At 37.0% G+C, this 12,567-nt stretch overlaps 2 gene segments (V, D, J or C); both read right to left on the bottom strand.

Annotated features, from left to right (window-relative positions):
- Positions 1–6,287: 6,287 nt before the first annotated feature.
- Positions 6,288–7,156, bottom strand: LOC108531518 (T-cell receptor alpha chain V region 2B4-like). The segment is given in 2 exon segments: positions 6,288–6,839; positions 7,095–7,156. Coding segments are annotated over 2 exon segments (345 nt in total).
- A 4,059-nt stretch (positions 7,157–11,215) lies between these two features.
- On the bottom strand, positions 11,216–12,195 carry LOC108531516 (Ig kappa chain V-II region TEW-like). The segment is given in 2 exon segments: positions 11,216–11,568; positions 12,028–12,195. Coding segments are annotated over 2 exon segments (393 nt in total).
- Positions 12,196–12,567: the final 372 nt, after the last annotated feature.

Raw genomic sequence — 12,567 nt, 5'->3', positions numbered from 1 at the left:
AAAAAAAAAAAAAACCTGACAAATAAGAGCCATCCATGACATCATACCCAATGTGGAAAATTTGAAAGCATTCCCTCTAAGAACAGGAACAAGACAAGGATGCCCACTCTCACCACTTCTATTCAACATATTACCAGAAGTCCTCGGCAGAGCAATCAGGCAAGAGAAAGAAATAAAAGGCATCCAAATTAAAAAAGAGAAACTAAAATTATATATCTATTTACTGATGACATGATCTTATACCTAGAAAACCCTAAAGAGTCTTCTGAAAGATGCTTAGACTTGATAAATGACTTCAGTAAACTTTCAGGATACAAAATCAACATACAAAAATTAGTAGCATTTCTATACACCAACAACAACCAAGCTAAGAAAAAAATCAAAAACTCAATCCCGTTTATGATATTCACACATACAAATAATAAAAGACTTAAAATACATTTAATCAAAGAGATGAAAGTTCTACAAGGAGAACTACAAAGCACTGATGAAAGGAATCACAGATGATACAACAAATAAAAAAAATTTCATGCTCACGGATTGGAGCAATCAATATCATTAAAATTACTACTCAAAGCAATATACAGATACAATTTAATTCCTCTCAAACTACCAGCATCAGTTTTACAGAATTTGAAAAAACAGTTCTAAAATTAACATGGGACCAAAAAAGAGCTTGAATAGCCAAAGCAATCCTTAGTAATCCTAAGTCCCATAGTATATGGGATTCTTTACCACTTTAGGCAATAGCTGTTATTCATTTTTCAGATGAATCTAAGTTCAGTCACATGTCCAAGGTTATCTGGTTTGGAATTTGGAGGACTAGTATTTGAGTGATACCTAAGATTACAAACCATTACTGTTTTGACTATGCTGCCTCTGAGATAGTTCAATTTTCATGTTTTCTTAGACACACTAGTTCCCCTGCCTATTCTTTCATGTAGAAGTTTTGCTGATATAGTAATGCCTTCCTCAACTGCAGGAGTTCTGAGAAATCCATCATTAGGCAATTTTGACATTGTGCAAACATTATAAGAGCGTACTGGTGTAGATGGTATAGTCTGCTACACGATAGGCTATGTGGTGTAGCCTATTGCTCCTGGGCTAGAAACCTGAACAGGATGTTATTGTACTGAATACTGTAGGTAATTGTAACAATGGTAAGTCTTTGTGTATCTAAACATAGACAAGGTATAGTTAATAGAATATTATTCTATGTATTGTCAGGCAATAGAATCTTTAATTTTTCCTCTGAATTATGTTATCTTTCTAAACTAATTGGAATAAAACATATGTTTTAAAACTGCTGACACGGAGATTGAGACCATCCTGGCCAACATGGTAAAACCCTGTCTCTATTAAAAATGCAAAATTAGCTGGGTGTGGTGGCACATGCCTGTAATCCCAGCTACTCAGGTGGCTGAGGCAGGAGAATGGCTTGAACCCAGGAGGCGGAGATTGCAGTGAGCCAAGATCGCACCACTGCACTCCAGCCTGGCGACAGAGCGAGACTACATCTCAAAAAAAAAGAATTTCTGACAGTATGTTGCCTGCGTCCCTGCTGATGGGAACTGACCAAACACTGGCAGCCTACACTATGGCTGAGAAGTGTGGGAAACGATATTTTACAATAAAAACATCTTTTCTATCCTACTATCACTGTAACTGAGAATGTATCTTTGAGGAGACTTTCCTGGAATCTCCTCTAACATCTCTTTTTCAAATACAAACAGTCCAGGGAGACCTAACCTAGAACATTACATTGAGATATAAATTAGGCTATAAACCACTTTATTTTAGAGATTGAGTGGAGAGATATATATCTACTTAACAGTGTAGGAGAAGATTCTGGAAAGCAATTCAGTGACTAGAACTATCAGGCTTTGGGCAGGCTAACAGAGTATTAAAAGGTCACAGAATACTACTAGGGGCTGGGTAAAAAGCAGGAGCAGTAGAATAGGTGGGAGGCAATGGTGAAGGAATGGCAAGAGACTAAAGGCAGATTTTTCATATGTCCAAATTCGGCTACAACTGGCCCTGGGTTCAGAACTTTTATCAAAGGCAGTAAGATAAAACACGTTTTTAAAAAAAGTCTGCAGGATGAGTTCTGCCACAAAATCTGTTGACTATGATTTGCTTCTCTTTGAAGCTATTTGGGAGGTGAGAGCCAACTGGATGTGGCTGCAGCTTGCAGGCAGCAAGAACAGGTGAGGCACGTGGTTGTTGAGAGTGGAAAACCCTTTGTTTCCCCCCTACATACCCACTCTACACATAGGGGGTCTCACAAACTGTTGGAGGAATCAGAATAGAATTATCCAGCACAGTAAGGAGGTGCTAATATCTGTAAACCTGTTTCTCAGGACATGATAAAACACATGGCAGCCCTTGAGGCTTTCTCTAAGTCCTACAACTCACTGAGGATAGATCATTTTCCCCATTCTCATTCCTGCCATTGCCCTTTTAAGAACATCCAAAGCGGCTGGGCGCGTTGGCTCAAGCTTGTAATCCCAGCACTTTGGGAGGCCAAGACGGGTGGATCACGAGGTCAGGAGATCAAGACCATCCTGACTAACACGGTGAAACCCCGTCTCTACTAAAAAAATACAAAAAACTAGCCGGGCGAGGTGGCGGGCGCCTGTAGTCCCAACTTGGGAGGCTGAGGCAGGAGAATGGCGTAAACCCGGGAGGCGGAGCTTGCAGTGAGCTGAGATGGTGCCCCACTGCACTCCAGCCTGGGCGACAGAGCGAGACTCCATTTCAAAAAAAAAAAAAAAAAAAAAAAGAACGCCCAAAGNAAAAAAAAAAAAAAAAAAAAAAAGAACGTCCAAAGCTTGGCCTAACGTTTTAGTAATGAATCACTTTACATTTGCATTAGAGTCTTCTGTTTCACATGTGGTGTTTCAATTAATAAAATACAGTGAGACTAGCTGAGAATACATCATCTTTATTTTGAAATTTAGAAACCATCCCAAAGAGGTTCTGTCCTTTGAGCACAACTACACACGTGGTAGGTGTGGTATAATCCAGGCCCTCATCCTTTCCATCTACTTGTGGAGTTTCCTTTAGAGAAAATATACTCTTAAATTCTGCAGATTTTCTCATAAATGCTTTCATTTCTTATTTTAAAGAATTGCTCTGCTTTGTACAAAATTTGATGTTAGTTATTTTCTCTCTGAACATTGAAAATGTAATTCCAGTCTCAATTGGTTTCCATGGTTATTTTTGAGAAGTCAGCTGTCAATTTACTTCCCTGAAGACAGTCTTTTTTCTCCCTCTCCTTCTGATTTTTAAGATTTTTTTCTTGATTTAAGATTTTCTGCTGTTTTACTCTGAACACACACACATGCACGCGTACACACACACCACACTTCTTTTTATGTAAATTGCCCAGGAATGCTTTTGTCTTCTTGAATTGTGAATTGATGTCTTTCATCCCTTTTTTAAAAACTGTTCATCCATTATCTTTTCATATATTGTTTCTGCTTCATTCACCTCTCTCTTCTCTTTCTGGAACTCAATTTAATCATATTTTATACTTTCTCATTCTGTTTATTCTCTGTAGCTCTTCCTCCTACTATTGTAACTCTCAACTTTTGGCAAGTTGTCAAGGCTGCAGCATAATAGACTAGGTCCCAGAGGAAGTGAAGTAAGGAATTTAAGGTTAAGATTTGTTTTTTGAATTTGATCAACACAGTTGAGAAGTGGGCACAAGAATAAATAAGTATTTGGCTTAAATCTAGCAGGCTCATATCTGGCACACTAAAGTCTTACTAAGGTAGTGGCAAGAGCAACAAAAGGCTCTAGAAGTTAGAGACAAGTGTTCTGATGATAATCTTATGGTATGATATTTACTTAAAATATGAAAGGCTGTGGCTATGAATAGCCCTATTTAGTAGATCTACTTATAAGACAGCATTTATATGGGGTTAAAATTAGCACAGAATGTGGCAATTTTTTTCTGCATATTTTAATCCATCCCCCTTTTTTTCTGACTGTGGTATCTATAAGAATAGCACAAACACATATTGCAAGGTATTCTCACTATGGGGTGAATAGATAAGCCTGATAGATTTAGCCACTTACTGAAGGTTTAGAAAATATCTGTTCCTTATTTCACTGGTTTTTGCAGTGGAAAACTTTTGGGCGATTCCCAAAGCGCACAAAAAAATTATCTTCCTGCTAGGAGGCCATTTTTACCACGATAATAATTATAATACCTATGTCCTGTAAGAAAACTGAGTTCACAATCTCCCTTACTGTCCAGATAGTGCTGATTAGAATTTACGGGCTTTCTGGGACATGTTAGGCCCTATAAACAAACAAAAACTAGACTAATTCTTTCACCTGATTTATAATGGAATTGCCAAGAGTTGTTAGAAAAGGAACTAAACTTTACACTCAAGGCAGGAGGTAAAAAAAACTTAGTTCCTGCCTTCTTCTAATCACTCACTCTTTCCACTTACCCAATCCCAGCATTCCTATCAGGGGCTATCCCTAAGGAGGTAGACAGAGCTGGTCCTGCTCATTGCACACTAGGAAAGGTCATGCTGGCATCTTGTCCCACAGGGAAATTTCTGCTGCCCAGAATCAAAACCAATGTCTGGAGCTCAGCCTTGTTCAGTTTGTTAGACATTCTGAGGCAGAATCACTGGAGAAGGTGGATTATAGAATAGGACATTGGCTTTTGATAGGGGAGAAAGAAAGAGGAGAAGGGTAAGTTGCATGTCATATAACCTATTTGCTTAGGCTGACCTAAGACGCTGCTGTGAATTTAACTGTATCTTTCTCCTGATAACATTGGTTTATCAGTCTTGTGTGACATGGCAGATTAATCTTTAAACATCCTTATGACTACTTATCTTTATACTTTTAATCCTTAATATTCTTAGCATTCTATTGGAGACAATATCTTTATATTATTTCCCAATTAGAAAAATTTGATTTTAGGTTAAAATGCAAATATGTACACTCTTTAGTTTGAGATTTGTGTATGTATATGCATATTTACACACATAGGTAAGTGTCACTTTACTCGGAACATTTCATGAAAATCAGAAACTTATGTTCTTCTTTCCTGCCTGCTTTTCCTCTTTTCACGTTGTCAAACATTTTCTTTCACGGGCTTCTCTCTTTTCTCTCTTTCCTGGTTATTTTTAGCAAACTTTTCTCTCAGTGGGCGGTATAGGTAACATTTCTTTAAAACAGAAAATAATCTAATTCGACTTGATTTTTAAAAATCTTCCCTGACTTAGGCCAATATAAATGATCATTCCTTTTTTACATGAAATTTCTTTTGAAACCAGGTCACTAGGCAGTTTCTGATGACAGGAGACCGTTATATTCCTCCTTTTCTAAATTTAAAGAATAGAACATCTCCTAGTTAGGTTGGAGCTGTATCATGTTGATCAACTTCCCTACTTTTATCTGAGAATTTTGACTTACTTGAGATTATCATTGTTTGATTAATAGTAAAAATACTATTTCAAATATTGAGGGCTTGCAATATACCAGATACTTAATGTATGTAATCTATAACCTTACTTCATCCTGACAAGAACATATGAATAAAATAATAAGATTGTATCACCTTTACAGAAGGAAAATAGAGACTTGGAAGGTTAAAGTTATTGGTCAATATCACATAGCTTTTAAGAAACATGGGAATTATTTCTCTCTAACCTGTGATCTTATCAGTTATTCAGTATCAGTTTAATACTTCTAAAAACCCACTTTAGGCCAGCATTATTCTAATGTGGTAAGATCTTTTCCACTTCATACTGGTACAACTGGGAAACAATTCTTTAAGATGATAATTTGGAGTGGCCAGAAGAATACTGAGAATAGAATATGAATAAAAGCACAATGAGAAGAGAAGTGCAGGCCAGTCTAAGACTGCATTAGATATTTATTAACATATTCCCCTCTCTGTAGCTCACTCTATCTATCTAATCTACCTATTATCTATCTATCTATCTATCTATCTATCTATCTATCTATCTAATAATCTAGCTACCTATAATCTATCACCTATTTATCTATCTAAGCATTTGTCTTTTTCCATATCTATACTACTAACTTAGAAAAAAACTACTGCCCATGACTCCTCAGTATGGGTATTCTAATACTCTTGGTACAATGTTAATATGTGACAAAGAATCTGTCAAACAATGCACAATTTCTTTTTATTAACAAGATGGGTAAACAGCAAAGGGAAAGAAGTTCCTTGGCACAACAGGGACACAATATCCGTGCATAGTTCTTGCATAAATCACTGAAATTCATGCTATTCTTGTTCTAATTTGATGTTCCTACTAAAAAGTAACATAACTACCAGACAATAAAGTCAAATTAAATTTGAGATTAGTGATATAGTTCCCCCTTGTATCATTCCTACGCTCCTCCTCATTTTTTTTCCAGTAAGACAATTGCAATGTTCTGAGGCTTCATGTCTTGGCAAAGGTCCCAGCCACATCTCAGGAGCCCCATGTCAGAAGAGCATATGTGGCCCAGCTGCAGGTTTCGAGACAGCTGATAGAGGCCTGAAGATCACTGTGCGTCTCCTCCACAGAGGTAGATGCCTGCATGGCTGGGCTGGGAGGCTGTGATATGCAGGAAACTTTGCTGCTTTTTCTCATCCAACTTGGCAGTTATTTTTTCATGACTTTTCTCTTCCCCACCTTTCTGTAGCATCATCAAGAAGATAAGACCTTCACCATACTTTTGCTTGTACCAGTGTAAGCTATATAATGTCTTTGATGATGTGCAGTTTATGGTGAGATTCTTTCCTTCTTGGATGATCAAGGACTGAGGACTCTGCTCCAGTTCTTGGCTACTGACCCCTGTTAAAAAAGACAATGTAAAGAAAATATAGAAGACCCTCATAAGATTTTCATGGTCGTGGTAGGGATGATGTTTCTCTCCCCCTCCCCATGCCCCCCAGGAAGCAAAATTGCCACATTAAAACAAAGTATTGTCATTTTTTTAACACATATCTGGCTCTCAAAAGGGCCTTCCCAGGTTAGAGGATGACTCGACTCTTGCCCTCAGGATGTTGTCATCATCCCACAATTCTCCCAGACTAACCACATACTCACGGGCTGCTTGGAACCCCAATATCCCTAGGAGTACTTGCAGAACAGTCTCCATCCCTTAGCTACTTAGAAAACACAGTTAAATCAGATTTTACTGAATGGGCTTCCCCAGCAGAAGTTACTTTGCTCATTGGTACAGGAGATGACACCAATCAGAAGCCATACCTGGATTCCTGTTTGCTCAGCACTGTACGATCTTACTCAAACACTTAAACACTGCCACTCTTTGGCCAGACGGAGAAATGCGAATAATGGACAGGTTTTCTGGAGTTAACTTATATATGACATAGATCTATTTATTGCAATAAAATATGCCACTTATGAGATAAAGAAAATATAATCTTGTAACATATGTTACCCTTGCATGCTTGAGAAAGTTTGCCCTTCATAATTAAAAGAAAGTAAAAAATTCTGTTCTCTATAATACAGAGTGATTATTTTCAATATTTATCTCTGCCTACTTTTGTTTTGAGCCTTCTTAAAAACTACTTTTCTGAGGTACACTTTGCATATAATAAATTACATATGTTTTCAAGGTCCAATATGATAATTTTTGACATGGTCATACAAATGTGAAATCATCATCACAATCAAAATAAAGAACATATGCACCACTCCCCATAGTTTCCTTGTGTCTCTATTCCTTGTGTTCCTTGTTAATCCTTTCTGTATACCTTTCCAATATATCATCCCAATGCCTATTCAATCCCAGGCAATCTCTAGTCTGCCTTCTCTTACTATAGATTTTCTAGAGTTTTATGTAAACAGAATCATAGAGTATCTGCTTTCTGTCATCTGATTTCTTTCAGCATATTTATTTTGAGATTGTATTTGTTAGCTTGGGCTGCCATAACAAAATACCATAGACTATGTGGCTAAAACAATGGAAATTTATTTCTCATGGTTCTGGAGGCTGGGAAGTCCAAGATCAAAGTGCTGGAAGATCTCATGTCTGGTGAGGGCCTGCTTCCTGGTTCATAGATGGCAGTCTTCTTGTGGTGTCCTCACGTGACAGAAAGAACAAGAAAGTTCTCTAGGGTCTCTTTTACAAGGAAACTAATATCATTCAAGAAGGCTACACTTTTATGACCCGATCACCTCCTCAAAAACCTACTTCCTAATACCATCACACTGGGGGTTAGGATTTCAACACCTGAATTTGCAGGGGAGAACACAAATATTCAGTTCATAACAAATTGCTGTGGTATTTTTGTTGAAAATCAACTACGTATGTGTTGGCCTATTATTGGACCCTTTATTGTGTTCCAATGTTCTATTTGTCTATCTTTATATCAATATCACAGTCTCTTGATTATTGTAACTATAAAAGTATTAATATCAGTAGTGTAAGTTCCTCAATTTGTTTTTTTTTAAAGAATTTTTTTTTTGCTATTATAGTCCCTTGGTATTTTCATATAAATCTTAGACCCACTTGTCAATTTCTAAGAAAATTTCTGTTGGGATTTTGATTGGAATGACATTGAATCTATTGGTCAATTTGGAAAGAATCTTAATGAGTCTTCTAATTCGCAAACACAATAACTCTTTCCATTTATTTAGTTCTTAAATTTATCTCAGAATTTTTTTGTGTCTTTTAGTGTATAGGCCTTAGATATCTTTTGTCAAATGTATTCATACACACACCACACACACACACACACACACACACCATAATTGAAATTTATTTATTTGTGTATTTATTTATTTATTTGAGACAGAGTCTTACTCTGTTGCCCAGGCTGGAGTGCAGTGGTGTAATCTTAGCTCACTGCAACCTCTGCCTCCCAGGTTCCAGTGATTCTCGTGCCTCAGCCTCCTGAGTAGCTGGGATTACAGGTGTGTGCCATCACACCCAGCTAATTTTTTATTTTTAGTAGAGACAGGGTTTTGCCATGTTGGCCACGCTAGTCTTGAATTCCTGGCCTCAAGCTATCTGCCTGCCTCAACTACTGCCAAAGTGCCGAGATTACAGGCATGAGCCACGGTGCCTGGCCCAGAATTGAAATTTATATACATATAAATTGCATTATTGAGATGAACCCCACTTCATTATTATGTATTATCCTTTTTATATATTGTTAGAGTCAGTCTGCTAAAATTTTGTTAAAAGTTTTTTATGCATATATATGCATAAATATATATGCATATATATAAATTTCAATTCTGCTTGTTTAGTGTTACTGTATGGAAGCAGCATTATTTTGTCTATTGAGCTTGTATCTTGCAATTTTGTCTAACTCATTTATTGGTTACAGTAGTTTTTTTGTCTATAGGATTTGCTACACAGACAATTCTATTGTTTGCAAAATGATAGTTACATTTCAAAAAGTTAAATATGGTTTCCTTTACCAAGTCAGTTAGCAATCTTTCAGGGTTTTGTGTTTCAGGTCTAAAGATAGATTATTTTGGATGTGCTATCTCCCTCTAGGGACAAGGCTCAGCAAAGAGCTTCCTACCACAATTCTCTAAGAAAGATAGAATTATTTTCAGTCACTTTGGAGCTTTTAGAATTATTTCTGCGTTGTTTTCTCAATTATTATACTCCTTTTGTTTTCCGTGGTATCTTGTTCTTCCCATATTTGAAGGCAGTTCCCAAAGCCCATGTTATTCATTGTACAACATAGGATTTGGCACAGATTAAAGATTTAATTTGTTGGGTGAATATATTAATTACTATTTACTCATAACATTATTAGGAGAAGTTATGTGGAATGACTCTTAAAATTATTCCAAAAAAGCTTCCAATTTTTTGAAAACAAATTGAACAGAAGTATCCAAAGTAAAGGCAAATGCCAGATTAGATCTGTGGGCAAAATTCAAATAGCACACCAACCTCATTCTCCATCCTCCAAAAAAGAAAATTCACAAATCTGTAATACGCAAAGCCTGGTTTCCTTTTCTTTTGTCTCATTGCATTGGTTAGATTCTCTAGGATAATGTTGAATAGAAATGGTGAGAGTAGACATTTTTGCCATGTTCCTGCTTGGGTTAGATTATTAAAGCCATTTTGGAATGCAACTTTTCAATATCTATAAAAATATAAAATAGGCATATCTTTTGATCCAGTAATTCCACTTCTAGGATCTATAAGGAATATGTACACACACACACACACGTCATATATATTTATATATGTAGAGATGATATAGGTGAGGTAAGTAAAATTATTACACAACCATACTGTGAACATTTGTAGATATTGAAAAGAATAAGGCCAGTTTGTACACACATGCATACACATGTATCTTGGAATGAACACACCTCAAAAAACTATTTTTAAATAAAAATAAAAGCAAGTTGCAGACACATGCACATGGTATGATCCAATTTATGTAATAAAATTAGGTAGATATTTGTGTGAGTATCCATGTAAATGAAAAGAAGTATGATCATCAGGACACACTCCAAGTTGTCAAAATGGTTTATCGTAGGAATTGAAGAGAAAATGGGATGGAGATGGAGACAGTCAGTTTGGGTCTTTGAGGTTTTACTTCACATACTTAATAGTTTGAATCTTTTACAAATGAAAAAAGATTTGTGTATTTTTGTGTAATAATAGAGATATTTCAACATAGATTTAAAAAATGATATCAATATTCACATATCCACCACTTTCTTGTTTCCTTCCAGAAATTATCTATATCCCAAGAGTATGTGCTATGGATGAGTAACAAATAAAACTTCAAATTTTTTGTAAGGGCAAATGAATCAATTTCTGAAATTCATTTCAATTATTGAGAGGTTGGAAGGACTAACATAATATTCAAAGCCCAGGCACTTCCCTGGGGTTAGATGAAGAAACGCTTTGGGACAACCAGATGATGGTTCTCATCTTTTATAGTGAGATCTACATGGAAAGCAAGAGTTGATTAAAAGAAAGGGTCCTGGAAAATTCTTATTTCCTTTCTTCTTCATTGCAGAATTCCAATCGTGATTCTTCATCTCTTTGCCAAGCTTCTCAGTCTTTTCTTCAAGACTTCTTAGCTATTCTTTCTCAGTTTCTTCATTCCTTTAATTCTCTCATTGATTTCCTTACCACCTCCTCTTTACTTCTTTTCCCTTTTCTTCTTTATATTTTCTTCTTCTTCTATTAAACTTCTGCTCCTTCTTGTGCAGTGACCTCGTTAGATGCCTTCCTTTTCACCACCACGGAGATATTGCACAGCTGCAGCCCCATCTGTCCCACTGTGGTCTCTTAAGATGCAGTAGTACACAGCAGCATCTCTCAAGGTAGCATGGTGCAGGATCAAGGTACTGGACTTTCTGTCTTCGGCGATTGTCAGAGAGACCATTCTGTTGTTCACATTACTTGTAAGACCATGAATCACATACTCTGGACCCTGGGAGGGAAGTTGTCGATACCAGTATATGTAATCAGCTCCACTGATTGTGGAGTGGTTACAAGGCAAGTGTACAGGCTCTTCTTCATTACTCTCCATTGAATTTGGCTGTGTGGTCTTAGCATCACCCCTAACACCTATGGGGTTGAAAAACAGCAGATTAGCTCTGGATCATCAGCTCTTGGTACATCTGAAGGTCAGGTTCACCACTGCTCCAGAACTGTCCTCCCTGCCGTACTCCATATTTGGGTATTTTTATATGTGTTGCACAGGACAAGAGAAATATTATTTGTATTTATTTGTTCCTGAGCTATACAGAGCCACAAGGTCAAAAATAAATTTCCCATCTTCCATGACCCTTGAGCTCAATGAACCTAAAACTCCTTACAGCTTGAGAGCTGTGAGACCTGGGGAATCTTCTCTGAGTAGTGGATATGACCAGCTCCTCACACTGATGCTCAGACACCCTTGAGAAACACACAGATACAAATTCTTTCCAGCAATTGGTAAATCATGGCAGAAGACGTGGAGACAGCAGATAACTCTCTTTTGTCATTAGCCACAAAACTACCCTTTCTTAGGCCCAGAATACTTACCCAAATATAGGAGTACAGTAATGCTTGCCACCAACTTCATTGTTCAAGTGCACACAGAGGTTCCAGGCCCCAGAACTTAGAATCTGAGTCTGATCCTAGGTCGGGGGAGGTCTCTCAAGCAACAAAGCAGCAGCCACCGCACATCCCACACCAAGCAGGTTTCAATTTGAGTGTTCTCCAGAAATCATCAGCTAAAGACAGAGCAGCTTCCTGGTTAGGTCTAGCCCATCCCCAGGTTTAAACATAAATTTTAAAAGAAGATAAAATACAATTATTATTTGTTAATTAACAAAATAAAACTTTAAAAAGAGGGGAAGAATATTTTCTCTAAATCTAGCTTTAATTCAGAAAGTTTCCATTAAGATCATTTTCAAGGTTGAAACTCAAGTAGGCTACATCTAAAGGAGTAAAACTATTCACAAAGGGATTACCCATCTCTTATTTTGGTAAAGACAAAACCCACCATTAATTGGTGGTTTGATAACCCATTGAGCTGGTAGAAAATACCCTTTATTCCAAGAAGTCTATGTGAGCCCTGTG

The sequence above is a fragment of the Rhinopithecus bieti genome, unplaced genomic scaffold, assembly GCF_001698545.2.
Source record: "Rhinopithecus bieti isolate Rb0 unplaced genomic scaffold, ASM169854v2 scaffold_9935, whole genome shotgun sequence".
Taxonomy (NCBI): Eukaryota; Metazoa; Chordata; class Mammalia; order Primates; family Cercopithecidae; genus Rhinopithecus; species Rhinopithecus bieti.
Note: the sequence above shows the minus strand (reverse complement) of the source record. Positions and strands in the feature narration are given on the sequence as shown.